The sequence below is a fragment of the Echeneis naucrates genome, chromosome 10 (assembly GCF_900963305.1).
Source record: "Echeneis naucrates chromosome 10, fEcheNa1.1, whole genome shotgun sequence".
NCBI classification, from domain to species: Eukaryota; Metazoa; Chordata; class Actinopteri; order Carangiformes; family Echeneidae; genus Echeneis; species Echeneis naucrates.
The window spans coordinates 11,467,404-11,495,093 of record NC_042520.1 but is presented as its reverse complement, the minus strand read 5'-3'; the positions used below and the strand labels follow the sequence as shown (position 1 = coordinate 11,495,093).

The window sequence follows — 27,690 nt, the reverse complement described above, 5'->3', positions numbered from 1 at the left end:
CTGTGGTGTTCATAAACATCCCCACATGAATCAAACAATGTAGCTCTAACTCTGTTGTCAGTATTTATGTGTTCCCTGGGATAGTTTTAAGCTGTAGAAAATAAAGACAAGAGGGGAAGAAGGAAACACACAATGGTTACTCCACAATACTCCAATAGTCCATTAGCAGAATGCTTCTCATTTATAAAAGATGGAGAAGTAATAGCTCCCACTGGGCTCCCTCTGCTTTCTGTCATCACCTATTGGTGGACTTAGACAAGCCAAACCTGTATGCAGATTCCCATTCTGTTACTATTGAGATGTTTAAACTTTGCATCACTCAGCAGCTCAGAACTGTTTGATGAACTAGCAGGATGCCAAACCTCAGCGAGTGTGTCTTTAGTTTTACCTGATAGTTGTTAGATCTGTTTTTAAAAGAAATAAAGGGCTGAGTTTTAAGTCTGTCCCAGATTCTTAGTGATGATATTTGGCTTAAAGAGCCCAGAGTCCCAGCCGATGGCTGGTTTCTGCCTTTTCGGTAGACAGATTGGATTTTCTGTTTGTTGTGTGTGTTTGTGCAGTCTGTGTGACAGCATGTGTTCGTTTGCAACCCCTTCCCCCCAACGGACAAAGAAGAAAGCACCGAGGGACGCAACACATGGGAAAAATATTTTCATCATGTAAACACACAAACAAACAAAAAGTGACATTTTCATTTTGCACATGAATAACCTAATTGAGTTTTACTACAATACAAACAACCCAATAAATGTGATCCATCTTTGGATTTCACTTCTGATACTACCATTCAGTTGTTTTTCCAGAGCCTTTTTGTCTTTTTTGAAATGATTTGACAGCATTATCTTTTTATTAATGTAATTTCCTGTCACTTCTAACCATAAACTGCAAGCAGATTAAAGAAGAAAAAAATTATAAGCCTGCCTATCTTCATGATTGAAAGATGACTTGTCATGGAAATCTGTTTGATTTCAGTACTAGCTTTGCTTTTTTTTTTTTTTTAATGTTTTCATGTTTTGCTTGATATCTTGCAAAGCTGGTGTTCTACTGGCGATTTTTAGCAGATAGGACTTTCTTCATTAAACTTCAGTAAAGCTACACTTAACTTTTAGCTTTTAGTTCAGAGCTGTTCCTTTGCACCTGTTTTCAGAAATCGGTTTCTACCTCATCAGGATTAGTTTAATGCAACTTCCTTTTTGGCTGACTAGAAGTTTGCTTTCCGAGTAAGGATGAAGGTTGATATCTTTGGTTTCACTGAGCCCACTGTGGCCGTCAGCCCACCTACAGCGCACACAGATATGGGATTCTGTATCAAATCGCATCCAACAGCATAAAGCTTCTCTGATCGAGCGCCATCAGATGCAGACATATGGGGTATGAAATATAGCAAGAACTCGACTAGTACCTCTGGCACAGGACTTTTTAGATGATACGCCTCTGTTGCATTAAGTGAGAGAAAGTGAGCTGAATCCAGGCAAGGAAACACTTGGCGAAATGTGCAGTGTTGCTCCCCATTGCCCGTCGGATCCTATTTTAAACAAAAATTATTCATGGACGGGAATAAATAGGTCATTTGATTATAGGCTGGGCTTGCACAAAAAGGAGACAAATATGAGAAAAAATGCATTGATGACACTCTTTGTAACTCAGAGAAATGGGAAATTGCAGTGTGATGTTTCCAATTCATAAATGACAGTCTAGAGCTGTGGGGGAAGGAGAGCTGGCTTGTGATCTGCACTGACTTTAAATGCCGGGCCTGGTCCTGTCCAGCAGAGAAAAACAAGTTCCACGTTGAGCCATTTGTGTCATCTTTGTATTTGCAGCTATGACTCCATAACAGTGTTTTACACGTATTGTTTGGTAATTGGGGGCAGCCCAGAATTGACATATTATCAATTTAGAAAGTTTATATCGCAAATATATAAGCAAAAAGTTACTAATTTAAGCACTACAACAAAAGTAGACATGCTGAAGGTACGACCAATACAGGGTAAATAAAAATATAATGTGGTAATTAGTGAGCTGAGGCTATTGTTAACCATGTCGACACATCAGGGCAAGTTGTTTTCACCTGTTTCCAGGCTTCATACTGAGTTAGACTAACTTTGAGCGTCTTCTGTCTAACTTCCAGTATTAATCCAAGCTGACTTGACCGCATGTTGCGAGGAAATCTATTAACAAACTATCTAATGATACTGAAAATTGAATGCGTCTATAAATCTATAAATTGGTTATAAATAGATCAGCAGCCTGTGAAGACCTGACAAAGTCAGTCTATTGTCTCTACTGTGCTCAGTATCCAAACAGCACAGCAAAGAAATAATGAACTGAAATCAGGTCAATTTTCCGATTATTCAGAAATGGACGAATTAAACAAACCAAAAAAGTGACATTTTATTTTGACATCTGATCAAGTCTGTCTATCTCGGCTTGATTAGAGTTCGATATTCTGATTTGGTGAAGTCAGATATGATTTGTCTGACTCGATCTGGATCGTGACTGTCACGGTGTTTGAGCCAGATTTCGAGACAACTAGCTGCGACGCGCGCTCCCGTGCAGCGGCGCTGCGCTGTTTGTAGGTGAATGTGTTTCTGAAGCCTCGTGTACGCGCCAATCTGAACTCCATACTCATCCTGGTCTGTCTTTTTTTTAATCCCACGCAGAGCACATCGTCTCCCTCCTCTTTGTCTCCTCCAGCCTGATGCTCACAGCGCCGGAGAGCCGGAGCGGTTCAACTGTGCAGCCGACCGGGACCGGCGGAGTCCACTGAGCGGTGCCACCATGCGCTGCCACAAGTTTTGGGGACCATGTTTTCTGGGCTTTTATATTTGGACTGCCATGCTTTTCAAAGGTATGTTCGGCGAACTTCATGTACCCCCCCACCCCCACCCCATTTTCTTAAGAAACTATTTGTACAAGAATTCATTTGGAGATCATTTATGCTGCATTTGAAGTGAAATCTAGAAGAGAGATTGAACTCCAATATTTGATTTGAAGTTATGAAGCCCACAGAAGAACACTGAAGTACAGTGATTCTAGCAAAAGAAATGTTGTATTGAATTTTTAACACCGTGTTCCTGTTTGCACAGTTTTGTGTGCAACATTGTTTGCATCCTGGCGTGCAATGAGAGTCGCATGCACGGCTCTAATTCTCTCCTAAGCCCCATTCCATCACGATCATCATCAACAGCAGCAGCGCTATCAGCATCTTTAACATCTGGGTTGTGTACTTGCCTCTTTGTGACACAACAGCTTTGCTAAAGACAGCCCTTCAAACTTTTTAAGTGTGCACATCGTGTGCGTGCACGTCCAAGTGTCAGCCATTCAACCTGCCCCCTTCCACTGCTCTTACTCTTACTCTTTGTACTGATCCATTCAGTAGTCATAGTGAGAGGATAAGCTGACAGAAGTAAGGAGTGAAGGCAGAGATAAAGAAGGTGGATTACATGCCGAGCCCTGACAGGAGGCAGTCAGTGTTTCGAGGACGGTGTTACTGCCTCACTGTTGCACAGCAATGCAGCTTAGTATCAGTCTTGTCCAGTTGTGACAGCACTGCAGAAGTTGTGTAGTTAAATTTGTATGAAACAATTCAAAAGGATCTGTCAAAAAATGAGAAAGGTTCAGTGTTATTTTTTGGGAATTTGCTGCAGTTTTTGAATCTTACGCGCAACGTTAAAATGTTCTGTCATGGCTTGTGTTAAACTAATGTGAATAAAAGCCCCAAAGGCTTTGAGCACGGAGACGAAAGAAACAGTTAGCTGCTCATAGGTTTAGTATGTGGACACTCATGATACAATAATAAGCAGTTTTAGTCTGCCAAGGGAAACTGGAGACAATGCCCAAAACAGGAGGTACGGGACTTGAACATGATTTCGTAACAGTTTGTTCTCTATGCAGTCAGACTCAAAGACAGGCCATTTTCCTGACCCTCATACAGAGAAATAGAGGCTGGTGGAACTGAATTTGCACATACGCTTTAAATATATCTGGGTGATGTCAGTGCAGCGCTCCATCTCTCTCAAATCTGCCTCTCTTGTTCAATTGCTCTCCTTCCTGCATACTTTTTCACAGTCTACCTGCTTATTCTCTGCATAGTCAGCATTATTTTGCACTTTCCCAGATTCTACGCTCTTTAATCATGAAGTTTATGAATATTGTACTATTTATGCTTTTCTTCAGCATTTAAGTCACGCACGAAGGGGGTTTAAGTACTCCTGTTCATCTAATGGCAACATTAAAACTTTCCACAGGTGTGCAATCCAGTTATCTCAAAAGTTAAAAATGTAGACGTCTGAACGAGCAAGAAACTACACATCTAGCAGTGCAGCAGCACAGGTCTTAACTCCAGGATTAAGAATAAACGCTCACAGGTTTTAGGGCTCAAACATAGATTATAAATCTCCGCTATATGAATCTGTCCATCCCACACTACATTAACACGCAGCACCACATGTCCTGATCCCTCCTCACCACTCTAATCACACAAAGCTGAAATGGTTAATGGCGCCTCATCTGCATTAAGCAACACACAAATGGAAATGAGGATGTTTATAATGCATGCACATGGAGACCAGTTGACCCGTGAGAAACAAACAAAAAAAAAAAGACCGTCACACAGAGAAGTGCCAGACATTACAAGATGGCTAGAGAAAGTGAAGAAAGCTCAAATTGACATTTTTCAATATGCGTTCATTCTGTGGTGTCCACTGTCCCTCATCTTTATCTTTTCCTCCCTTCCCTCTATGTGCCAGACTTCCCATTTTCCCTCTCATCATCCCAGATTCTATATACCACATCTTGTCAGTGATTTTCTGTCCCCGTCAAGGCTTCTTGCCTAATGGGTTTCAGGGGTCTTATCTCAGCCCTATCTTACAACTTTTGGAACGCCAACTAGATTTGCACTGCAGCCAAAAAATAGCATTAATGCAACTAATGAAAGTTGTGACACAATGAATAAGTTCAAATATGATAAAAGAGAAATAATAACAATTTAAGGACATAATTGATATTTTATTCTAGTTCTCTATCCGTACAACATGAAGGTGTATGAAACTGACAAACTGCAAGTGCAAAAATTGAAGTGAACGTAGTAAAACCCAAAGTCTCATTTTCATAATTTAATAAAAAATATCACTGGTAAGAGGAGTTGCATTGTTACTTCAGCACTCTGCTTTTCTAAAAGACGTGGAAGCTCTTTCTGTTGTTTAATGTCACATCGAAGCTAAAAATAAAAACAAAGCCACAGAAAGTTATGAAATGTAGCCCATTTACTTCTTTTAATGGCTTTACAGAATTTCCCAGAGTTTTAAGAACCCTTGTGGTGTCCTGGTTTCAGCCAAGCCTCATGAAATTTTCCCCACCATCATCTAATTCTTATTCTCTTTCTTTCTGTTGCCTACTTCCTTGGGCTTTCAGTTATCAACTCTCATCATCTCTTCCTCCTCTGTCTCTCTTCTTAGGTAACAGACTAGCTGCCTGGGTTAACATATAGTGATGAAGAAGCCGAACATCTGGGTGCTTCACTTCTGACCTCTCCTGTCTCATTCCTCTGTCCAATGATTGATAGTGAAATAAAGAGCTGCTAGACCATTGCAAAAGTAGACGTGACCTTAATTGAAATCTGTGCATTCTAGTTCATTTTAGAAGCAAGTGTGGAGACTGTGCACATATAAATCCAAATGGCAGGGCGAGTATCCTCTTTAGTCTCCTAATGTTTAAGGGACACTTGTCTCCCACAGACACAAAAATAAGTCAGTTAAATTTTTAACAACTCAAACTTTACTGCTGACAGGACGCAGACATTTCCTCACCTTGGTGCACTTTTCTTACAGAAAACCAGCTGAATAAGAGTCATCAGGGTTTAAAACAGAATGACGTCTATTAAGTTGGACACCCAGTGACAGATTTTTTTTGGAGGGGGGGGTCTTTACCCATGCCTTATATCTGCACCCATTGCTGATTTCGATATTCTTGTCAATGATATATCCGCAGTGTCATTACTTTATTTATTCAAGTGTTCATCTGAATCTGATTTTAATTTGTTCATTTAATATGAACAAAATTAATTTGGGAGGTCTGTCTTAAGTTATATCGCCAACTCTCTCTCTCTCTCTCTCTCTCTCTCTCTCAAACTCACACTCACACTCACTCACACACACACACACACACACACACACACTATCACAAGATATTTGCATCAGAAAGACTGTTGGTGTGTAGTATTTGTGGTGTAGCTGTGGTGTTGACTGTCCTGGCCCTCATGGAACGGCAGCCTGTCAGTGGTTCCTTTGTGCAGCCCTGTTGCCCCTGCAGGTTCATAACTCTGGTCCTGAAGTCCCAGAGCGTTCTGGGGTCAGAGCATTGTTGTGTTCCAGCACTAATGATAGACTGGGCTTTTTGTATAATTTGTTGAGATTTGGAAACCATTTTCAAGCAATGTGCAATAGGGTTTCTCTAAGCAACGAGGAGTTGGTTTCACAGCGGTGTTATTTTGAAGTCAGGATTTCATACTTTTTGTAGACTCATAGCCATAAAAGAAATAACTTTAACATTTACAGTAGAGTATGGCTAACCTTGGGTGTCAAATGGGCTGTCCTTCTGACCAAATAATCTTTTGGGTAGACTCACAATCCATTACCTGAAACATGATCAGCATCCTGATTCTGACTCTGCAATTATCCTGAAAGTCCTGAGTGGAGGTCATGATTCGTGTCTTAGTGCCACTTTGTTGTTTGTGTATTTGTAGTTACTTCAAGTTTGTTTATGTAGTGTATTTGTTGGACAGTATTGTTTAATTATGAGGTGTTCAGTTCAGTCGCCGTCCATCAGCTCATGATTCCGTCTTCACATCTTGGACTGTTGTTGATGGTAGTTCTTGTTGTGTTAGGGTGGATAAGTGGTATGCGCCAAGCAACTGCTAAATTTAATATCTAAACATATTACCTTTTATTGCTGTGATCTTTATGACTGATTTGAAAATTAGCTCATGTCAAATAATGTGAATGTCCTTTTCATTTTTTTAACAGCTGCATTGCATCCTCCTTATTCATTCATAAATATTCATGTTATGTTTGTGGGAATCCCAAATTTCATTAGAGGCCCTTCAACCCAAATTAGAACTCACCCATATGAACAGAAACTAGTTACGCCTCATCAACTACACAGCTCTGAAGGAATATTTTAAAACCTTAAGTAAGAAGCTATCACCATCACTTTGATTGGCTGAGACATCTGTCCAACAAGAAAATACACCTATGTTTCCAGAGTGGCTGTGGAAGTTTGATGAAACAAAGAAGGAATTTTGGACTCAAAGCATTGGCTGAACATGTAAATGCACTTTCCACTGAATGATTTTGTCTTCTAGTTTCTACACCGGAAGGGATCTAATTCCAAAAGTGACTGACAGGAGGGATTAAAGCAACCAATGATATATGCAGGTGCATGTCAAATTTGTGCTCAGGACAAATTTGAAAATAATCCAGGCCTGCCCTTTAAAGCACCCCTGCATTTGCCCACACATGCAGCCATGTGTTTGGATGGAGGCTCAGCCTGCGTAGAGAAAGGTTCAGTGGGACTCATCAGGGTGCCCCTAAACACCCCGATGGAAGAAAAAGCCTTCTTGTTTGTTTTCCTGTTTGGGTGAATGTCTCTGTCTATCTCCATCCAGGTGTGTGTGTGTGTGTGTGTGTGTGTGTGTGTGTGTGTTTCCCTTTGGCTGTTGGTATTTGGGTAGCCTGTGTCTCATGGTTGTCTAATCTAAATGCTCTGACCCAGTAAAAAATCAAAAACCTATACTTCTGACTTCACATTTCACGCCGTTGAGCACCGTTTGCCTCCATATTTTTTGACTTCCTTTTAGGATCTCCCCCCCTCATTCGTTTTTCAGATGCTGTTATTCAAGCTATGGAGGGATAAAAAGAGCCGATATTGCCAGATTTACAAAGGCTTGTAATGGGATGAAGGTATTGATAGAGGGGGAGAGCTACATTCAAGATGGAGAAGAATTAAAAATGTCCATCAAAGGGGGAAAACTGGAGTGGGAAGAAAGGACATGTGGGAGGAAGGACTGCTTGAATGTGATTCTGATTTTCCCTTGTCGAGTCGCATTTGCATTTAGCATTCAAAATTATGTGAAATTGTGTGACTGTGCAAACTTGTCATCTACTTTCTTGATAACAGTCCATCCCACATTTATTCATCTTTCCAACCATGCATGTTTAAATTACCAAGAATTGTTCCCTGAGCATAATATATTTGATTTTCAAACACAGATGTTAGTGTACATATGCACAAACTGAAAAACACTGAACAAGTACCCATTACAAATTTACCAGTAAGTGTAAATTATGATGGAATGTTTTATTAACATGGAATTTGCTATATATAATACTGTGAGCATACTACAGCAATTTTTAGTTGATTTTTTTTAAAACATTTTTTCCCCCCCTCTCCTCTTTCCATTTGTCAGATTTGCACAGAGCTCCCATGTGTTTGAAATCTGATTTCCTTTTCCCTTGGGCACCTTATGGAAATAATTCCTTTTTGCTGACGCACAGCAAAAAATTATCCATTTTAATTTGAACAGATTCATGGCTGCAGCTGTCCCATCCTGACTCCATAGTAGCTGTTGTTTTCAGTTTCTGAAACCATCCTCCTGTTATGGTATTGTCAAGTTTTCCTTCTAGTCTCTACATTAAAATGCAATAGGTCATTTTTGTCCGTAGTATTTAAATGGCCACAATTTTAAATTGGACTGGAGCCTTTTCCCAGAATAAACTGACTGAAAAGCAGGGTGACACATTTTTGGACGAGTTGTCGAGTTGGCTTACCACCACAGGGCCTAAGGCATAATGCATAAAGATATACAGACCAAACTTACATCTTTTTGGGTCTTGCATTTTTCATTTCCTTTAATTCTCTTTCACAATGTGCAAGATTGCTCTCATGTCCAGTACTCTTCAAATGAATATCAATCTTGAGGCAACACATTGATAATTGTCTATGACTCAGAGGAGACTTTGTGAGTATGCAAAATACATTAATATTTTTGAGGGTGCTGTCGAGCTGAAATAAAAGGTCCCCTTGGGTCCTGAGGCTCTCTAGGTCCCTGAGGTCCCCAGAAGCAGCTCTGCTTATTAAACCAGAACCGATTCTTTATGCAGACATGCTGGAGCTCCAGGGTAACTTAAGTGTGTTGTATCAGTGAGGTCAGTTAACATGCACACACAGCGAACTAGTGCTACTTCGAAGGGCAAATGAGCACAGGGAGGCAAAGAAAAGCAACAGTGACTTTTAATGTGGACAGTTTTCCACTCACATGATGAAGAATACCTTCAATCAAAATCAAAATGTAATTTTTACTTTTTGAAGATGACCGGAAAAAGCGTCTCACACCTGGTTATCGTAGACTACTAGCGTAGTCTGCCGTTGGTAATATAGGTGATTGATTTGACATTACCATTGCTTCACACCCTGAACTGAAAGCTCATTTTCTCTAGTAAGATTTAACAGAATGCAATATTTAGATAGATAGATAGACAATAGATTTCTTGTTGAGTTTTTAAAATAGTTTGGAATGCCGCTCACTGGATAGCAGCATGAATGTACAAAACTATGAATCTGACATGATTCTTTTGGGGATTCCAGTCGATCAGTGATCTTAAAATTTAAGGGAAGAATGTTCAATAAGTGAGTTTCTCAGTGAGTACAGAGTGAGGGAAAAAAAAAAAAAAAAATTGAAACAAAAGCCCAAACAAATGTTTGCTGCTTCGTCCGTCACCTCTAATTCTTTGCAGGTAAATATTTATTTCAGGGTGGCTTTGATCAGCAGACAGCAGAATATTATATCAGGTGAAGCACTGAAGGTTTGTAGGCATCATCTGGTGCATTCATGTTTCACATCACTCACACATTCACCAGCTCTGCAGCATCCAGCCGTGTTCATGTAGGTAAACATTAAGGCCTTCTCTTTCTATGACTCTGCTGGTATATACTGTAAGATCAAATATTCAAGCGTGTTCATCAGTGCTCTTCTTTGCTGCTCTGATATTTTTGCCAAATCGAATCGTATAACCATTAACATTCACTTTTTTGCAGACTGTTGTTGCGCCTCGGACTGAAGCAAAATAAACTTCTTTTGGGTTTGTAACGATGCTGGATCTGAGACAAATACCCTAACATTGTACCGTAAAGTCCCCTTCGCCCCGGCGCTACCTTCAGAAATTGAATAAGGAATTTAGTTATTTATTTAGAAATTTGTTCAGACTTCTGCAAATCCTGGCCCTTGTAATAAGAAGATAAATTAGATTTGATGACCCCTGAAATTTCCTCTAATGACCCACATGGTGTTACACAGATGCGGTATTGATTTCCTTGAGTTGCTTATCATTTGTATGTTTGTTTGTGTGTGGACACACATACACACACACATGTATTTGACTTAGCAGGCTGCACTAATGCTCTTCTCTTTAGCAGGGTAGTAAGGTTAATAGTACTAAAGGTTGTTTATGAACTTAAACAACAATTCAGAGAGGTCAAGCCTGCTAAAGTGACATCTATTGGAAAAATCTAGATAAAGGTCCAGTTAAGAGGGGAAAAAGGTCATTGGGTCAAAGTTGGAATGCATCATTAAGTTTATTTGATCAGATTCTTTGGCCATCCTTATTTATTTAAATGTATGTTTAAATGCAACATTTATTGAATGTTACATTTACATAAGATTTTACACTATCAAATTTTTGTACATAATTTTTTAAAAGAACAATTATAATTATGAACTCTGTTATGCCACAGTCTTGTGTTATTGGCTGAACTCATGACTGAAGTTAACATCAAAATAAATTAGGCTGATTGATAATTGACCCTGAGCAACGCATTCATGCTTTTCAAGTAGAAGGGTGAAGAAGGGAGCAACCTTCCAGTTCATTCCCTCCCTTCCTCTCTCTACCTTCTGTCATCCTCTCCCCCTGTTGTGTGTCTTCTTGCCATATTCGCATACCAGCTTTATGAGTGAGATAATGAAAATGAGAGCAAACCAAGCAAAAAGAACACACAGATCTTAACCTTCGGAGAGCACGCTGTTTGTTTTTGAATTTAAGTTGGCTTCCCTCTGAACGTGCTTTTATGAGACATGTTGGTATACTAAGCTTTCGATTCCTCTTCACTGGCTTCGTTAGTTTATTTATGCCTGTTTGGACCCCAGCTCACATTTCACTACAGTCTGACACAGGAGAAATGAAAGAATGGGGGTGTGCAGGATATTAACTGTTGTTGAAGGGGCATTAAAATGTGTGCGCAAGTGTGTATGCAAATCTCAGACAGATTTCTCTCTTTGCAAAGCTTTGCATTAAATTATTGAGATTGTGTTTTTGGTTTCAGCAGAACTTACGCAAAGTGGCCATTAAAGCAGGACGTGGCTGTGTATTCAAATATGTTTACACACAGAGCCAGAGAGCAGTAGAGAGAAATAAAGTCAGGCGTAAAAATATGTTCGATGTGTGCCTGTGGATAGGAAGTAGTTTAAATCTTGTTGTTGTTGAAAACTAAGGAGTCATGAATCCAACTTTGGGAAGGACTTTTACAGAGAAACAAAAGGGTTTCTGCTGGCTTTTCAGCTTCTTGTTGCTCCTCTGTCTGTCACCACTTCGACAACTTCCTGCCACAACTCTCCTCATTACAGCTTTAATGGGCCAATCAACGCTGTTCTGGGACAGAGGTGCATGCCAGGCTCCTTTCAGATGTGCAGAGCTGGCTCCTCTCTGTCACTCTCATCTGCTCCCTGTGCTTCGCGTTCACAGTTCATTTCTATCTTCTGTTGTGTTGTTTTTTTTTTCTCCTCTCTATCTTTGCCCGTGGTGCATATTTTTATCCGAGGTTACCTGCTGAGCACATTTTCAGTGATATGTTGTGTATGTGCTGCATAAAAAATTTTCCCATCAGGGTTGTAAAAAAAAAAAAGGTAATTGAATGCAAAAGAGGGATGCTTTTCTTAGCTTATGCTCTTTTTTTGTTGATGGAGTCACACCGTAGGCCTTTATCATCAGCTCATCTGCAGTTTGAGTTTGTCAACTAATGTTTATCATCATCTCCATTCAGAGCACGGAAGAAATATCACATGCTTAGATTGAGATCAGTTACTCCAAGGACATTTAACAGTATGATAGGTCGATGTGTGTGAGAGAGATAAAGTGTTTGTGTGTCAATGTCTCCCTGTATTTTTTGGACAAATGAGATAGTGGTGTGTGTGTGTGTGTGTGTGTGTGTGTGTGTGTGTGTGTGTGTGTGTGTGTGTGTGTGTGTGTGTGTGTGTGTGTGTGTGTGTGTGTGTGTGTGTGTGTGTGTGTGTGTGTGTGTGGAGGGTTAGCTAAAAAGGATCGATACTGCTGATGAGAGCTGGGCCAACAAGCACATCATTCTAATCACCACTGACCTCAAGACAACACCACCTCACAGTCCTGCCACCGTGTGTGTGGATGTGTGTTACAGTCTGATGGATTCATATGCATGTGTCAGCACTTGTGCTCATTCATTCATTATTCATCAAAACCTGCAGCTCCACAGCAGACTTAAACACTGTTCATGCTGTCAGGAACACCTTGGCACAGGCTGTGTAGCCGCGACAGGTAGAGTATAAGACTTCCAAACTCCACTGGGCTGCAACAGGTTAGGGCAACCAGAAAGCTACGTTTTGGGTTAGAACGGACCCTCAGTACACAAAAATGTCTCCCAGTAGCACAAGCTAATTCTCGTGCTTTCACAAAATATCTTTTCTGAAATGAATTTGTTTTAGTACTTTGGAAAACAAAGTGTACAACCTGTATACCTGCGCTTTAGACTGAACGGCTGAGCTGAAATGTTTATGTTCCTTTGAAATGAAGTTGATGCTTTTTATACAAAGCAAACATCAAACAAACCAACTTTTGTCTTCCTCCCATTGTTTCTCCAGGCTCCCTGCAGGGGGAACATCAGAGGAGACTCTACAAAGAGCTGCTGGCAAACTACAACAGACTGGAGAGACCTGTGGTCAACGACTCGGCCGCCATCTTGGTAGAACTGGGCCTTACATTACTACAGATCATAGACGTGGTGAGGAAGACTGATTTTTGTTTGTGATGTTCGTGTGTGTGTGTGGCTGAATGTTGAGTTTGGGATAGTACAGAAATGTAGTTAAGGGGAGACATGGTTTGCGGGCATATAATGCAATGCAAGTTTTAATAGAAAGAACTACTCCTGTGCTACCGACTTTTGCATGATTCCACTTCTGAGGGATTAAATATGATTTTATGTAATGCAAATCCGACATGTTGTAGTAATCTGTGTTTTTTTTTTTTTTTTTTTTTTTTTTTTTTTTTTGGGACATCTGCATCCCTGTAATCACTCATTTATCAGACAACTTAATAGTTAGACATGTTAAGATGTTACAGCATTTAGTGCGCACCAAACGTGTTTGGTCCCTGGGTTTGGTACGTTTGCGTCTGTGTGAATGCAACTGCCACACTTTGGTGCGCACCAAATCAGTCCGCTCCATCTCCTGAACTTTGGTGCGGTTCCTCTGGTCTGAAAGCAGCCGAAACAAATTGGACCATCATGGTCTGGTTTAATGCATTGTGGGTATCGGGGATACTGAATTGTGGGTAAAATCATTCATTTTATTTCCTGTTGATCCCATGGTTGACCCATTTGTTTACCCATCGGCTGCTCAAGATGAAATGGTCATTCAGGAGGAGGGTACGTCTCTTCTCTCTGAAGTGGCGTGCAATATGACTTCAATGCATCATGATGTTGTTTTCAAGTCGCAGCCACGACTCATGTTCGAACTGAATTGTTTGCAGAAAATTACCGACACGTACGATGTAATAGGCGAGGATCAGCCCCAAAGCACAGCACAAAGCTGTCGCTCCACGCTAACTTATCGAAAGTGGCGCGTTTTTCTATGAGGAAGTTATCTTCGCGGTCTGTTTTGGTTCGTTTAGAAATATGCACATGTGAAACCGAACTGTACCAACATTGCCACATTTTTTTCTGCCTGGTGCAGACCAAAGCAATCGAACCATAAGTCTGAAAGCACCCTAGATGAGATGAGTCTTAACTCAGGAAGTCTGACAAGGTCATTTCTGCTGTGATAGCAGTTGGCAGGCAGGAACAGTCTGGACTGTGCTTGTCTTGTGTCCAGCTTAGGATTGTAGGAGCTGAAAAGGAACATAAGCCTGTATGACTGAATTAAAGTGCATGATTGCAGACCCAGGAGTCACTGTGAAGTATTAGGGACCTGATTCAGGCGGATAGTGTAGATCGATATGAATAGAGCTTAGACGAATGCCCTTTTACACTGACCGAAAATATATATTTGTATAACTGCATTGTGTTTTCTCTCTCTCTCTCTGTGTGTGTGTGTGTGTGTGTGTGTGTGAGAAGCAGTTGCTTCCCAGTTTTGTGCTCATGAAACTGAAGTAATGCACCTCTGCTGTTTGACTTCTATGACATAAAGACTCTTTGTTGTGGGACACAGATTAATATCTCTCTTTGTCTCTCTCTCTTTCTCTCTCACACACAACATTTGTCTGGCAGCTGGCCCACAGAGACATGAAGCGTTTTAGAAGTGTTGACTTCTTATATACTGTTCAGTGAATACAATACCGGCAAGATGTCTACTCTCATTTGTCAGAATGAACAGAAACGTGTGTTAACTTTGGGGCAACTTTGTTAGGCTGAGTCGTGGTCATTGTGTTTACAGGAGTGATGCACAGTCACTCAGAGTTTCTAGACTCTCGTAACAGAGCCATTTGATGACAGCTAATCCACGTTACACACTGTGGCTGTGATGCTGTAAGATGAGGATGTCAAACTGTCTGAATTTCCCCTGAATGGCTGGGAAAAATACAGAGGTGGCATTTTAATGTCACACTGACTCTCTGATGTCGGTGATGCTTTGGTGAGATTCAGTTCAGCCAGCACATTTCTAGATAGTACACGCCCATTCAACCTGGCCAAAGACACTGTATCTTTGTCATCAAGACCAATTTTAAATAAAAAAAACTGATTTTCTTCTCAATAAAATCAAAAATAATACGAACATAAATAGCGTATAAAGAGAAACAATTTTACCTGAAAACTGGGAATACCTCATCTGAATTATATAGTAATAGGTATTTAATTTTAAGGTTGAATTGCCATGGAAACAATGCTGTGACAAAGCAAGAAAACACAAGCTAAGCAGATCTTTTGTGTATTCATTTGATGCCATCCAGAATGCATGAATGACCCTGGCTGTTGTGGCACAGTGTTTGGCCCTGCCCAGTTGCCAGGTAGTTTTAAACTTGCTTTTAATTTAATGCATGAGAAGCTTTTAGCATTTACCAGCTATTTCTCCTTCATGCCAATAAACACCAAAAAGACAGAGATGGTTGATGAATGGGGGAAAAAAAACTCATAACTAATATACAGTGTTTCAAGAACAAATCATTATCAATACACAAGAGTTACAATAAGAGAGAAGGATAAGGAACATTTTACTTCAAGTAGCTCAGAGAAGTAAAGCCTGTCAGTGTGTGTATGCTGTTTATGCTCTGTTATTCACATATTGCTGCAGGCATTCTGACATCCTGACCTTGAATAAGTAAGTGAAGCTAATATTTTCAGATCATACATTTTATATGACCCACAATTCTATTTTCATTCACTTCACTTCATCCAATTGGTAAACTCCCCCCCAAACACACACACACAAACCACTGGGGAGTGAAACACACATTTCCAATCATTAGTTCCAGCTGTGGCTTTTGCTCCATCATCTGGGTCATCTGTTTGGAGTTGACCATATGTGCCTGCATGTTACGTGGGGAAAAAAAAAAAGTAAGAAAGAGAGCGAGGTTGGAACTGATGCAATGCTTTTTAAAAGGGAACCCTCTTTGATCTCTTTCAGCTTTCCCCTCCCATGCAGGCAGCCCTGTTCTGATGTCTCCACTCTGCTCTGGGAGCAGAGAAACTCTGATGCTTGCAGAAATGTTAATTTCACCTTGCAGCTAGAATATGAGCGGCATCATTTTCCAAATGCTTTCTACACTTTGTAGATGTTCTTTTAGAAGTTTATTTCATCAAGGAATAGGTTTCAATTTATATATGTATTTATAGCTTTACTATTTTTATTTTAGAAGATGAAATGTCACCTGTTCTTATACTTTGCTTGAAAATATTCAAGAGGACTACCGTTGACTACAGAAGCCCACTTAACCTAATACTTACCTGTATATACTGCACTATCTATACTTTTAAATCTTAATAATTCTTTTCTTACGATCAAATTACAAGTCCTTTCTCCACAGTATTAAATATGGATTTGTACCTGGGTTAGCCTTTTTGTTTGTTTGTTTGTTTGTTTGTTTGTTTTTTTTTTTTTTTTTTTTTGTTATTAGGACTGTCATTTAATCTTTTTTTCTGTTTCTATCTTCAGGATGAAAAGAACCAAGTGCTAATGACCAATGCCTGGCTGCAGCTGGTGAGTCCAGTCATGGCTGAGTACATTGTCACTAATTTAATCTGTTTTGACTATAGTTACAATTTTATTACACAGTTATCATTAAGTACTTGCTGATGGCAAAGATATTGTATTTATATATAAGCTCTGTTGTTCAAAATGCATGTGTGTGAATAAATATCGGAGAGAAAGACTAAGTGAGAAAATTACAGAATGGGGCAACATTTTTAATTTTATTTATTTTTTTATTATTCTCAATGGGGGCATCTGCATTCTCAAGAACCCAACAACATGTTTGGCAGATTGTCAGGCAGAGAATGAGAAAAGTCAAGGAGAAAGGGTACAGCATACCAAGTGGCTGTCAGCTTAATTGTTAATGGACTCGAGGCCAAAGAGCAGGAAATCTGATTCACAGCCTCAAGACCAATTACCCCAAGTGTCTGTTCTAGGTTTTTAAATGAAGACCCAATCTTTATGAACAAGAAGAACAATTTCTGGCTTATTGTCCTAGAGTTTTTGCCATTTTTAAAGCTTTTCATTTCAGGATTTAAAAGAAAGCTTTCGCCTCTGGCCATTAAAAGAAGGGAATGAATATATAAACTCTACAGAATTTTAGCTTGTTTCGAAAAAATGATTATCCACTGTTGCTTTTTTTGCCTATGGGCATGCCTGCGTGGTTAGAAACATTTTTTCAGAGATGACTTTGGCTTTCATGTTTAATTTCACTACAGTACCAAACAGACAAATTTTCCCCAAATAGCTTAGTTTTCTTCTTGCAGTGTGCATTCCTTTTTATTACTTTTTTATTACTTTGAAATTTGCCATTTTCTGGTAAAAGTAAGAACGCAGAGAGAAAGAGACAATAGTAGGACAACTTGTTATTGTACATGGTGGGTATTTGTATGCATGAGTGTGTAGTGTGTTAGTGAAAGCCCTTGCATTTGTTTCAGTACTGGACAGATATCTACCTTAGCTGGAATCCAGAAAACTACCCCGGAGTGCAGAACCTGCGATTCCCTTCAGACCAGATCTGGACCCCTGACATCCTTCTTTACAACAGGTTAGCTGTCATTCATCACAGCCTCAAAGGTTGTGCTTTCCTTTTTTTTTTTTTTTTTTTTCTTTCTTCTCAGATCTTGCGCTATAATTTTTTTTTCCCTTTTGTCAGATAAGGGTTGTAGCCTGACATTGTCAGTTTGAACAGACAGCGTGTTTTCTTCCAGAGGAGTGAATGAAATATCATTGTAATCCTTCTGATACGCCGGTATTATATCAGATCCTGTCTTTAATCTCCATAAACCATAGCAGTATGATAAACAAACACCCAATCCACACAAACCCAATAACACGGGTAACAAGAGGAGGCAGTAAGACCACAGTAAGCAATAATTCTAACGTCTTCACAGATGGAACAGTAGATGAGCAAAACTGCTCAAACTGTATTTGAACATTTGGCCTTTTCTGAAGACGGAAGAAGAACTGACTGTCTTTTGACTGTTTGTTTTTCTGTTGAATAGAACTGAACATGATGGTGGTGATTTTATATTCTGTCCATCATCTGCCACTGATAAAATATCAACTGCTACAACTCAATCTGTAAATCCGACAGAAAATATACAAACACTGTCGGTCCATTTAGGCACTCAACGTGGGCTTCCTGGTTAACAATGCTATTCTTGACATTGTCAGTTACTGATTTAAAAACTGTGTTAAAACAAAATGTGCATTTTTTTTAAACTCTTCAATGAAGCATTACAGCCGAGGTCAGAGTCCTAATTTTCATATATGGTGCTGAGCAAGCTCATTGCATTGTTTGACTCAGGTCAGACTTGTACTGTTTGTTTCTCCGATGTTCTTCTCGCTTGCGTGCGAGGCTTTCTCAAGTCAATTAGAAATGTAGGCCAGTTCTTTCTCTGCAAAACAACTAATTGCATTGCATTCAGTTGTTTGAGTGAAAGACAGACAGAGAAAGACGAGAAAGACAATGACACAGTTAGGATGTGTGCAGAATGGCCTCTAGTATTGATACATTTGAACGCTTTGTGAGTGAGAGCTACGCAGTTCCTCTTGCTGTCTGTATTTCTCCCCAATACACACACTTACCCACACAAAAACACGCACATCATAGTGGACACGAGGACAAAACAAAAGGTTTGGGGGTATTAACCCAAATTTTTAAAGCTCAGCTTTTAGACCTGCCGGGATTACCCACCCTAATCTCTGCTTTTTACCCTCTGCCTCCACTCCTTTCTCTCTGTCTCTCTGTCATCATCATCTCTCTTCTCATCTCATTCTTTTTGTGTCTCTCTCCATCTCTCTTTCATAACTCACTGTCTGGCTGTAATTCACTTGCTCAATCAGCTTTTTCTTTTTGTATTTTATTGTTCCCGGCCTCAACCAACTGCTCTTGATAAATCATCCCATCTACCTGGCTCTGTCTGCCAAGGTGTCAGCATGTTACTCTTTCTCCTCTCACAGTATAGCTGCTTATGTTTGGCTATTTTCTCTTGTGCTGCATGTTATTCTGCACATTGTTCATTTGCTTGTATGTAGAATTAACATTTTTAGAAATGGGAAAGTAGATGTATGTGGTTGACTGTAATATGTTCCACAGCAATGCTGTTAGACAGCTGGTGATTACATTTGCAGAGAAAATTCACAACAAAGCAATTTAGCTATGGTTATTATGTCTGTTGTTGCTGGTCACTCTTATGTAGCTACAAGTAAGTAACACATTGAAGAGAAGAAAAGCAGTTTGGAGCCAATTAACAGCTCGTCTGACTTTCTAGCTCAGTGAAAAAGAACAGTGTTAACGGTGGGACTCAGAGAGAGGTTCAGCGTTGAGCTTATGCACTGGGATCATGGTCTCACAAGTGACACTGACGGAGTTGACAAATCTTAAAACACTTCCTTGAATTGATGGTTTTGTTGTGACCTTCCAGCAGTCACCCTAAAGCTAAGCTGGTAATCCTTATGGCGGGTCAATCTGAACTGGTTCTCTGTCTGAGGTCTTATTTGACAGAAAAGGGGTTTCTTGAATTCTGGAAGAAGAATTTGCAGATATACGGTACATTCTCTGAATAGCATTCTCACAGAAACAATATATATTGTGCTTTCGGTTAATTAAATTAGATTTTAAATGAATCGTAGATCCTGCTAGCGATGAAGTTGGCAGAGGGGGGATCATTAACAGGACGTTGAAGAGGACAATTTACAACCAGAAGGTTTACATTTCCCCTGAGGACAAATGGAAATTTACAGTTATCAGCAATAATATGGATCACTGCCAGAAACACAAACGTATGCACACTAGCTTGGCACTAACTTGGCTCTTATGTCACTAATGCACAGTGGACACACACACACAAAAAGCTCAAATAAAATAAATCCCTGCAGGCAGTTACCCCCTCACCAGTACAGCACATACGCACATGCATGTTTTATTTCACAATTGCACACATTACACAGTAATGGCACCGCACGTACCATTACACAGCGGGCCATCAGTGCACAGCCAATAACACTCTGGTCTTACTGTGCTGAATAACAGATTCATGCTAGCATGCTGCTCAGACAAGTGCTCGCCATAATTGCAATCATTCATTTCTGTATTTTAAATAAAAAGTTAATGATGCGCTCAGGTCAGATGCTATGTACAGTACAGAGAAAACGAGACTCGGGTTTAAAAAAAGAATCTGATATTGTGTGTGGTGAGGCATTCGAAGTTAATAGCCTATTAATCCAGTGTGAAATTGCTTTTAACATTTTCAGATCATTGTGTTCTTGCTGCTTCTTGCTGCTCCATAATGATGGTTTTTTTTTGTTTGTTTGTTTTTTTTATATCTACATTCTGAAGTGTGACTCATGGATTTACAATCAACACTATATCCATACTGCCTGGGCATGTTTGTACTGTGATTGACAGCCGACATCTCATTCAAATCAAGAGCAATACTGTATCTCAGTGTCCGTTTTATTATAAAGGCTTAGATATTTTATTATTTCTTATTATTAAGTGAAATTGATGTATTTAATGGAGGGATATTGAATATTTGACATTGTGTTTGGCCTGTACTCAGACAGAGCTGTTAGTTTATGTTTTTGTCAGGTGAGCATGGTTGCATTAGTATAAAGAATATCCACATCTGAAACCGCTGCGAGCTGTTGACCTCCTCTCTCATTAGAGGGAAAAAGTCAATGGTCTCAGTTGACTCGGGATCGATGAGGCGCACGAAGGACGGCCCACTCAGGCAAACCACAGACTAAATCCCGACTTTGCCAGCATGGAAGATTGATGTACAGCATAGACAGCTTGGTGATGGACCATAAAAATGAGAAGGGAATGAATTTTTTAAAAAGTGGATCCTTTGTTGGCTTTTGTTGTTGTTATCAATAATATGGGTGGTTGGATAAATGGACAGGTGAACCGATTTGATGACTTTTCTGCAAATAACAGTAAATATCCATGGTCCTTTGGACTGATGTGCATGACAAGCTTTATAAAAGTGTCTTGCAGAAGATGCCAAAGCAGCAACACTTCAGTTGGAAACGTGCATTTGAGATGGTTTTGCCCAACAAAGAAAAACAAGTATTCACACTCAACAAATTATGTAACATATCATTAGCTCCAATGTTTCCAAGCCATCTGTTCCCTCCTTCCTTAGTCAATGATTTGAAGATGCTTATAAGTAATCTGTTCAGCGTTGTTCAGATGTCTGCATGCTCTCTCCTTATATTCTATGGGAATAGATACGTCACACTGTAAATGAAAAACACACAACACCTGGTCTGCAGCGTCTTTCTTCCTGCTAGTTAACCACAGTGCTTAAAGACTGTCAAACAAAACACCTGATGACAGGAGTACCTGAGGCTGTTTAGCTGACTGTTATATTATGGGATATGACAATCTACATGGATAGATAGGTCGCTCTGCTGACCCTGTGGGGTTGTACACTGTGTATGAAAAATGTATATGAAAGTATGAAAGCTTCAGGGAAACTGTTATTTTCTTTTCTTTGGTGCAATGCAAATTATTTGGATCCATTTTACTGATATCTTATCTCTGTAATTTGGAAAAAACCTGAAAATTTAGGTCTACATAAGAATACTATAAAAATATTAGGAGAAGCAAAATGATTCAAGTTTAGAGTCACATTATACATGTGATGATATATATTCCTCAGTCTGTCTTTATGTCTTCACTGCAGATTAGTGCGTGTTTTTAATTTCTGCCTCAGGAACTTCCTGACTTCCTTTTTTGTGTGTGCCAGAGAGTGCAGCAGCAGGTGTTGAGTGAGTAAGAAGAAAGCATGGCGACTCATGTCCCATGGTACAGGAACCATTCACAGCTACCATTGTCAGTAGGACAGTCTCTGTCTACACCTTGCCCCACTCTCATATGTCCGCCGTACTCGTTCTCCGCTCTGTACACACTCTTCCCGTTCTCCCAGGGCTATCCAATGTCTTGTTGTACACATTAAATAACTGCAATGTGTTAATTCCCAAATTCTGCATTTCCAAAGTATTGTGTACCACAAAGTAATGATTTAAATCTCTGATTAGTTGATTATTTTGCATCTGATTTTCCCTGAAATAGTTACCAGACTCTGTGTATGACAGCTGTCTGTATGTGCTCCTACATATATATATATATATATATATATTTTTTTTTTTTTCCCCCCTCAGACATTTAAGTCTTGCATTATACACTACATCTCATTTGGTCTGCACATGCACATAGCTTGCACAGTATGTACCCTTTAACAGACGCACATGTGCACTTAAGAAAACTGTGCTTTGATGTGTGTGTCCTGATTGCAGTAAAGCACACACCTTTAAGTAAGGCCAAAGCTTCAATAATTAATTATGTTAGCCAACCCACATATTCCCCCTTTCAGCACCTGCAGCCACAGCTGATGCACAAATAGTAGAGAAATTCATTACTTCTTACTGTCACTTCATCCCCTGACAAAACGCAAATTGCTCAGTGTGAACGTGGGCGGGAATACATGACATGCATCTGTCCACAAATTCTCTTAAGATGCAGACTTTGTGCTTTTGCCATGGCTGCACGAGGCCTGAGGTGCCAAATTACATCACATCCTGAGTTTCTGGAAAGTGAAGGCAAATCCATATCGAATTTAAAACATTTTAAAGTCACACCGAAATAAAGCCTGTTTCTTCCACCAACCCAGCAGATTGAGAGTTACGGAGCCTTGAAGGAAGCATCTGCATGGTTTTCCAATGTCACTGATTTGAATCCCGTTTCTAGATACTTGGCATAGTAATTTGAATGCGTACTGAATTTCAGCAGGCTACTTGCTCCACAGATGGCTGGGTGTGCACATCACTTCACTGCTCACTGCTCTGGCTGGTTAGGTACAAACAGCAGACAGACTGCAACATGCGCACAAGTTTACAATAAACATTAACATTTTCTCATCAGGCAGAGCAAACCAACAGTGACAACAGTGAGGATCTGGGCAAAATGAATGTGCTGATTAACTTTATTTACTGATTTGCTAAATAATTAATGTCTATTCCTTTTCCTATGCCTGAATGCATCTTAACTAAATGTGCAGACGTCATGGTGTTTAGATTAAAGAGGTGTCTGGAATTTGTAATACCTTCCTTCTCCAGGAATCCGAATCACTCTGCAATAAGACAAACAGAGTAATTACCAGCTTGTTGTATATGGTTATAATAGTTAATAGTATAATAGTTAAAAGGTTAGTTATAATAGTTAAAAGGTCAACAAGAGATCATCAACATAGAGCCAAAATATAGCTCAGGCAGATTATTCAATGTTTTGAAAATGCACACACAAATAGACTACTGTTATACTTTGCCCAGTGCGGACGAACGGTTCGACGCCACCTTCCACACCAATGTCCTGGTCAACGCTTCAGGTTACTGCCAATACATCCCCCCTGGCATCTTGAAGAGCACCTGCTACATCGACGTGCGATGGTTCCCCTTTGACGTTCAGAAGTGTGACTTGAAGTTTGGCTCATGGACGCATAATGGCTGGCTTCTGGACCTGCAGATGCTGGATGTTGACACATCCACCTACATACCCAATGGAGAGTGGGACCTTGTGGGTAAGAGAACCGAGTAACGCCACCAGGACACACGGCTGTACTTGAAAATCTAGTATGATCGTCTCATTAGATTGCAACATCTGAAATGCTGAAATGAGATCAAAAGACAAAAAACTTCCTCTATGATGTAAGAATTTTTCTTTCTTTTGCCATTCCTTCTGTGTTCAGCCTGTGCAGTGAAAACATTATATTACCAGTCTCCTTCAATTTGTAGTTTTTATTAACTGTCCAAGACAATTAGCACGAGATGCCTACCATTTGCTGTACGTGAATACCCACTTTGCATTCCCTCTAATTTCCCTAGAATTCAGGCTTTTGCCAACTTCTGTTGTAAATAGATTCAGATAGAATTGGTTATATAAATAGTTTTCACTGTGGGAAATAATTTGCATGCTTGTGGGTGGATGAACTGAAAAGTGGGGAGATTTTTGGAAGACCTCTGGTCCGGGGTTGCTTCCAGCTGGGATAGAGAAAGAGCAGATCCCGGTTGGCTGTGCCCCCTGGGGTGGTGATTAGTTGGAAATGGGTGTCAGACAGGACCAGATGGTATGCAATAGGAAATGTTTGACACATGGCAGGCGTATAGCCTGACCATATGCGAGGGCAGCGCTCCAGATCCCAAGAGTTAGAGATCGGGGCGAGATAGTGTAGCTATCAAATATCACAAATGATTCAGCTGTTTCTTCCCACGCTGGACATTTTACGGATGATGCAAAGTTCAAAGCTTGTTCTGACTTAGAGCAACGCCAGTGCAGCTTGTTCAAGCGTTTGTTTCTCCCTCAGGTGTTCCTGCCAAGCGAAATGAGCTGTACTATGAGTGCTGTAAGGAGCCCTACCCTGACGTAACCTTCACTGTCACCATGCGCCGTAGGACTCTTTATTATGGACTCAATCTGCTTATTCCATGTGTGCTGATCTCTGGCTTGGCGCTCCTGGTTTTCCTGCTTCCTGCGGACTCTGGGGAAAAGATTTCTCTTGGTGAGGGGCAGGCTGCTGAACACGCAAACAATCTTTGTTGATCATTTGTCAATCCCAACTCGTGACAAGTAACTTTATGTTGACATCCTCATTTTAAGAAAAACTTACATTTTCAGACTTTTTAAACACTTCATCAGTCTGGCTGTAAGAAAGAATCGTTGCTGGAATAAGTTTCAAAATTAAAGTTGTAAAATGTGTTCAATCAATTGAAAAATGCATATTTGTCCAGAAACATGTGAAACAACAGAAACAGAGTCACTCGGCTAACCCTAACCCTAACCCATGAACACACGTCAAATAAACTTGGAATAAATGATTTTCAATAAGATTCTTGCCACTAAAGTTAGTAAGTAGTTTTGATGAATGTCCCTCTATGGATACAAAGTGGCCAGCAGCTGACAAGTGGTTGCCGATAACTGAATACGTACATAAGTAATAACAGACATAATCTCTCACACCAATGACCCCGATCACGTCATGGTGTACATGCATGCTCATGTTCTCTGTCTTTCTCGCCTCAAGGCATCACTGTGCTGCTTTCGCTCACCGTCTTCATGCTCCTGGTAGCCGAGATCATGCCTGCCACATCTGACTCTGTTCCTCTCATCGGTGGGTTACATTTATATGTCTACGTGAGTATATGTAACTTTGGCAAGCCATGCAAATGCAGATGGAAAGAATGTTGCATGTGTTGTAACGCACATTATTGAATCTAAGCATTATCTCACTTGCTTGTGCCTTTTTGCGTAAAAAAAAAAAAAAAACAAACTTGTCCAGTTAGTCAATGCAATGTTAATTTAGTCATTTAATGCACTGAACAGGTTACAACAGCAACTTGATTTCTCGCAGTATAAGAAACATGCATTAATTAACAGTATTTCCAACCTACTCAATTGCCTTTACAGTATAAATACTGTACATCTCAAGAAAATAACTAATCTTTGGGTCTGTTTTGACTTTTGACTAGGCAGACACGCAAGGATGTTTAACACAACTTAATTCAGCTATCATCATTTAGAGCTCATTATGGCATAAGAAATGAGAATTTTTGTCTTATGAGAGATTGATATTGATATTGGTATTCTTTGATCAGGTTGAACATTCATACTTCTGGCTTCTGGCCCTCACTGAGGAGCTTGACCAATGTTTTATATCCCAAAACCTGAACAAAAGCCAACTAGGACACTTTTAGTAGCCTTGTTAAAATGACTCATGTCCTTCTACAACACAGGGGCTGAATGTAGATGTGAATTACTGTAGCAGCTTGAACTCGGCCATAAATATATAAAGTATTCCAACCCTAACACCAGAGTCAAACCTTGTGTCTTTTATCAGAAGCCCTTAATCATAACATTAAGGTCTATTTATTATGATTTAGTTCATTCAGCCAGACTTCTTTGGCCCAACACTGAATTAATTCTTGTTAGTTATTTTAGGCACGGACACCAAGATGGTTTGTAACTGAGGGCCACACAATTTTGTTGTGAATTATTATAGATCATGTCTGCAGACAGCCTTCTTGTAATGCTGCATCCATAAAAACAGCCAGAGTCATTAGTGATAGACCATGAAGCAGTCCGGACACAGCAAATGTCCTTCAAACCCTCATAAACATCCTTCAATACAATTTTCATTGTCCTGCCTCTTATTTCTTTCCTCATCCCCTTATCCTGTATCTCTTTTTATATCTTCTACTCCACTTCGTTCTTTTCTTGGTGTTTCTCCCTTCCTTGTTCCTTCCATCTCTATTTCATTATCCCTGACCACCAGGTGACATGAAGTTTGATTTTACTGGCACTGCAATAACTGTAGTCACTGTTAGTGGTTTAGATTTTCTTTGTTCAGCCACTGAGCAGGTATCGTCAGGAATACCTTGTTTGTGTGTGTATATACATGCTTGGAAAGAGAAGTGTTCATTTTGTGCTACCCTTCTGTTCCCTTGTGTGGATGAAAACATCCCTCCAGAACCAACACTAATCTCCCTCTCCTCTACCGTTTTTGGCTTGTTTACCCCATTCTCTGTTTAGTCGCAATATCTGCACATATTCTATTTTTTGTATATGAGTTCAAGTGTGTTTATTTCCCCCTTCGGCAGTGTAGCGTATTGTACAGATTGATCAGTCTTGCTTTCCTTTGATGTTTGAGTGTGAAATCAACTTGTTTTCTGGCCTTAATTCAGCTGAATGTTTTACCTGTTAGTACATGCATATTAAATGTTGGGTATTACAAGGAGGCTGAAAAAGGAAAAAACATTACTTGTTCTTATCCATAACAGAGCATAAAACTGAGAGAATGTTGCTTTTTTTGTGTACTTGACAGCCCAGTACTTTGCCAGCACCATGATGATTGTGGGAATGTCTGTGGTGGTGACCGTTATAGTCCTGCAGTTTCACCATCATGACCCGCAGGGAGGCAAGATGCCCAAGTGGGTGAGTGACTGAAACTGCTTAAGTCACACATTAATCACTGTTGTCACAGATAACACTCAGCACAAATGTCTGTTGTTTGTACTGATTGCACACACTCTCTCCTTTTCAGGTTCGCGTGGTTCTGTTGAACTGGTGTGCCTGGTTCCTCCGTATGAAACAACCTGGAGATGAGCGCAAGAGGCCCGGTTACAAGTACCGCCATGCTTCCCAGCACCACTCCAGCACCAGCTCTATAGAGATGGGCACAGTACCAAGCCTATCTGTGCCCCTCTCACAGACATCCTGTCCCCCATGTTCCACGGGTACCTCAAACGGTTCCATGAGCCTCTACTTTGGTAGTTACCACCCTATTGAGAGCCCACACTGCCCACCCTCCAGCGACTCTGGGGTAGCATTAGGGGGGCGAGCCCACAGTTCCCCCAGCGATGAGGCTGAGCCACCTGGAGGAGTTGGCAGTGGTGTTGGAGGCCTTGGGATGGCAGTTAGCATCCCCCCACCAGAGATCCAGCGCATCCTGGAGGAGGTATCGTACATAGCCCAGCGGTTCCGGGACCAGGACGAGGCTGAGGCCATCTGCAGTGAGTGGAAGTTTGCAGCAGCTGTGGTGGACCGGCTGTGTCTGGTGGCCTTCTCTCTCTTCTCCATCATTTGTACCTTCACCATTCTCATGTCAGCACCCAACTTCATTGAGGCTGTTTCCAAGGACTTCACATAG

The 27,690-nt window shown here is 40.3% G+C and overlaps 1 protein-coding gene across 1 annotated transcript; it reads left to right on the top strand.

Annotated features, from left to right (window-relative positions):
* The first annotated feature begins 1,962 nt into the window (after positions 1-1,962).
* LOC115050416 (neuronal acetylcholine receptor subunit alpha-7-like) lies at positions 1,963-27,690 on the top strand. Its single transcript, XM_029513260.1, has 10 exons — positions 1,963-1,971; positions 2,695-2,848; positions 12,941-13,080; positions 16,445-16,489; positions 17,419-17,528; positions 23,321-23,568; positions 24,352-24,546; positions 25,069-25,155; positions 26,866-26,975; positions 27,085-27,690. Exons 1-10 carry the CDS (start codon positions 1,963-1,965, stop codon positions 27,688-27,690), a joined length of 1,704 nt encoding a protein of 567 aa, XP_029369120.1.